Source organism: Triticum urartu, chromosome 4 (genome assembly GCF_003073215.2).
Source record: "Triticum urartu cultivar G1812 chromosome 4, Tu2.1, whole genome shotgun sequence".
Classification (NCBI taxonomy): domain Eukaryota; kingdom Viridiplantae; phylum Streptophyta; class Magnoliopsida; order Poales; family Poaceae; genus Triticum; species Triticum urartu.
In genome coordinates, this window is record NC_053025.1 from 9,591,723 (window position 1) to 9,593,790 (window position 2,068).

General features: G+C 57.3%; 1 protein-coding gene across 1 annotated transcript; it reads right to left on the reverse strand.

The window, feature by feature from the left end:
* Positions 1-613: 613 nt before the first annotated feature.
* LOC125550228 (glycine-rich RNA-binding protein blt801) lies at positions 614-1,575 on the reverse strand. The gene is made up of 2 exons (XM_048713175.1): positions 1,348-1,575; positions 614-1,240 (listed from the first exon to the last, which is right to left on the reverse strand). The coding sequence occupies exons 1-2, from the start codon at positions 1,453-1,455 to the stop codon at positions 854-856; spliced, it is 495 nt and encodes a 164-aa protein (XP_048569132.1). The 5' UTR covers positions 1,456-1,575; the 3' UTR covers positions 614-853.
* Positions 1,576-2,068: the final 493 nt, after the last annotated feature.

Here is a 2,068-nt window from a genome sequence, read left to right on the forward strand (position 1 = left end):
AGATATTGAGCACCCAATAAAATTTGAGGTCAATGTATTCAAACACTTCTATTGGAGCATGCTCCTGGTCCAAACAGTTGATCTGACGAATCTGATGTTGATCACTGATGACTAACAGGGTTGCCATATGAGTGAAGAATCAGAAAATCCTTACATTGAGTACTTCAATTAGAAATCACGGATTAGTACATTGTGTTGGTTCCCTTGGAGCTTCATTCTTCTACACAAAGGCTAGATTAGCAGGGCTCAATCCCACTACATATCAATTAAACCCTGTGCTGTAAGAAATCTTACATTTTGCTGACGTGTATGCAGATCTGTGTGTTCTTTTGCAGGCTCTGAATGGAAGATGGCACAGGCAAATTTCCTCCTGCCGAAATTTGTTATATTTGTCTGGACACATCCAACAACTAATTCGTAAGACATGAACGAAGAGAATGTAAACAATACTGGGGAACATCACGTCCCAGTCGAGCCAATCGAATTCAGGGGCTACAAAATCTGCACCAAAATACGTATCACCTAGTGGGTGCGGCAAAATATCACCCAGTGGCAAGGCCAAGCGTTCACGGCACAAACAGAGAACGAACAAACTTCCGAGAGAAGCATCACATGCGAACAAACTTTGCTCAGGTTTTCATTTCAATCTTAGAAGCATAGCGAACAGAGCGGGGACGGAACAGTAACACGGAACGGTAGCAGCGTCACATCTAACGGTAGCCAGAACATCTCGGAACCTACGCGATGGAGCGAGATCTAGGATACTCGGGAGCGAGCGAGCGATAACATTTTGGTAGACAGGTAAAAACGGATCGGGTAACTAGGATAACTGCCCAGCGAGGGGCCCCACCATTCACTCCCTCCAGTTGCCGCCGCCGGAGCCGCCGCGGCTGCCGCCGTAGCCGCCGCCGCCGCCGCCTCCGCCGTAACCGCCGCCGCCCTCACGGCTGCCGTAGCCACCGCCGCCGCCGCTGCGGCCACCTCCGTAGCCGCCGCCGCCGCCGCCGTAGCCGCCGCCGCCGCCCTCGCGGCGCTGGCCGCCGTAGCCGCCACCGCCTCCGCCGCTGAAGCCGCCGCCGCCTCCGCCGGAGCGGCGGGACTGGGCCTCGTTGACGGTGATGTTGCGGCCGTCCAGGTCCTGGCCGTTCATGGCCTCGATCGCCTGGCGCATCGCCTCGTCCGACGCGAAGGTGACGAACCCGAACCCGCGGGAACGGCCCGTCTCCCTGTCAGTGATGATCTGCACCGCCAAAAACACACCAAACCCGTCAGATCCAGAAGCAAAAAACCACAGATCCATCTCGAATCTACAGATCTATCGGGCGGATCGGGGGAGGGGGACGGTACCTTGGAGTCGATGACGTCGCCGTACTTGGAGAAGGCGTTCTGGAGGGACTGGTCGTCGGTGGCCCAGGCGAGGCCGCCGACGAAGCAGCGGTACTCGACGTCCGCCATTCTTCCTCCTCTTCCCCACTACTAAACCCTAACGAACCGAACCGGGCCGGGAACCGAGGACTGAGTGGGGAGGAGAAGCCAACCCCTGAGAAAGCACGAGGAGTCAAGGTTGCCCTACCCGCGCCTTTTATAGCGCGCGCGGCGCCGCGCGGGCCGTCGTGATCGGATCGGACGGCGCGCGGGCGCGCCGCGGGATAAGGATCGGGGGGCGAGATATTTTCGCGCGATGGGCTCGAGGAGTGTTCTGGCTTTCTGGGCCAGCCCACGCACGATTGGGTCGCCCCTGACTCGCTCGCGGGGAGATATTTTCGGACGGGGAGCGTCTAGGGTTTTCGATTCTCGCGCCGCCACCAACCCCGCCCCGATCGGGTCGTGACGCGGCGGGCCTGGTATGGACCAATCACGCGGCACGTCGGCAGATATTTTCGGGCTAGTGCACACTTGGAGTGAAATGCGGTTTTCTTTCTTGATATGTGACACTGATAATTTTTTGCACAAGGCTGCATTGAGGCGCTGTTCGGTAGGAGTAGCTCTCCGCTCTGCGCAGGAGCGAAGCGGCACGCAGTCCATTTTCTAGGAGTCGCCCAAGTATATTGCTCTGCGTGCTTCCGGG

Coding starts and splice junctions, on each gene's coding strand:
- LOC125550228 (XM_048713175.1), bottom strand. CDS start 1,455: ATGGCGGACGTCGAGTACCGCTGCTTCGTCGGCGGCCTCGCCTGGGCC. Junction 1,241..1,347: donor GCGACGTCATCGACTCCAAG/GTACCGTCCCCC, acceptor TTGGCGGTGCAG/ATCATCACTGACAGGGAGAC.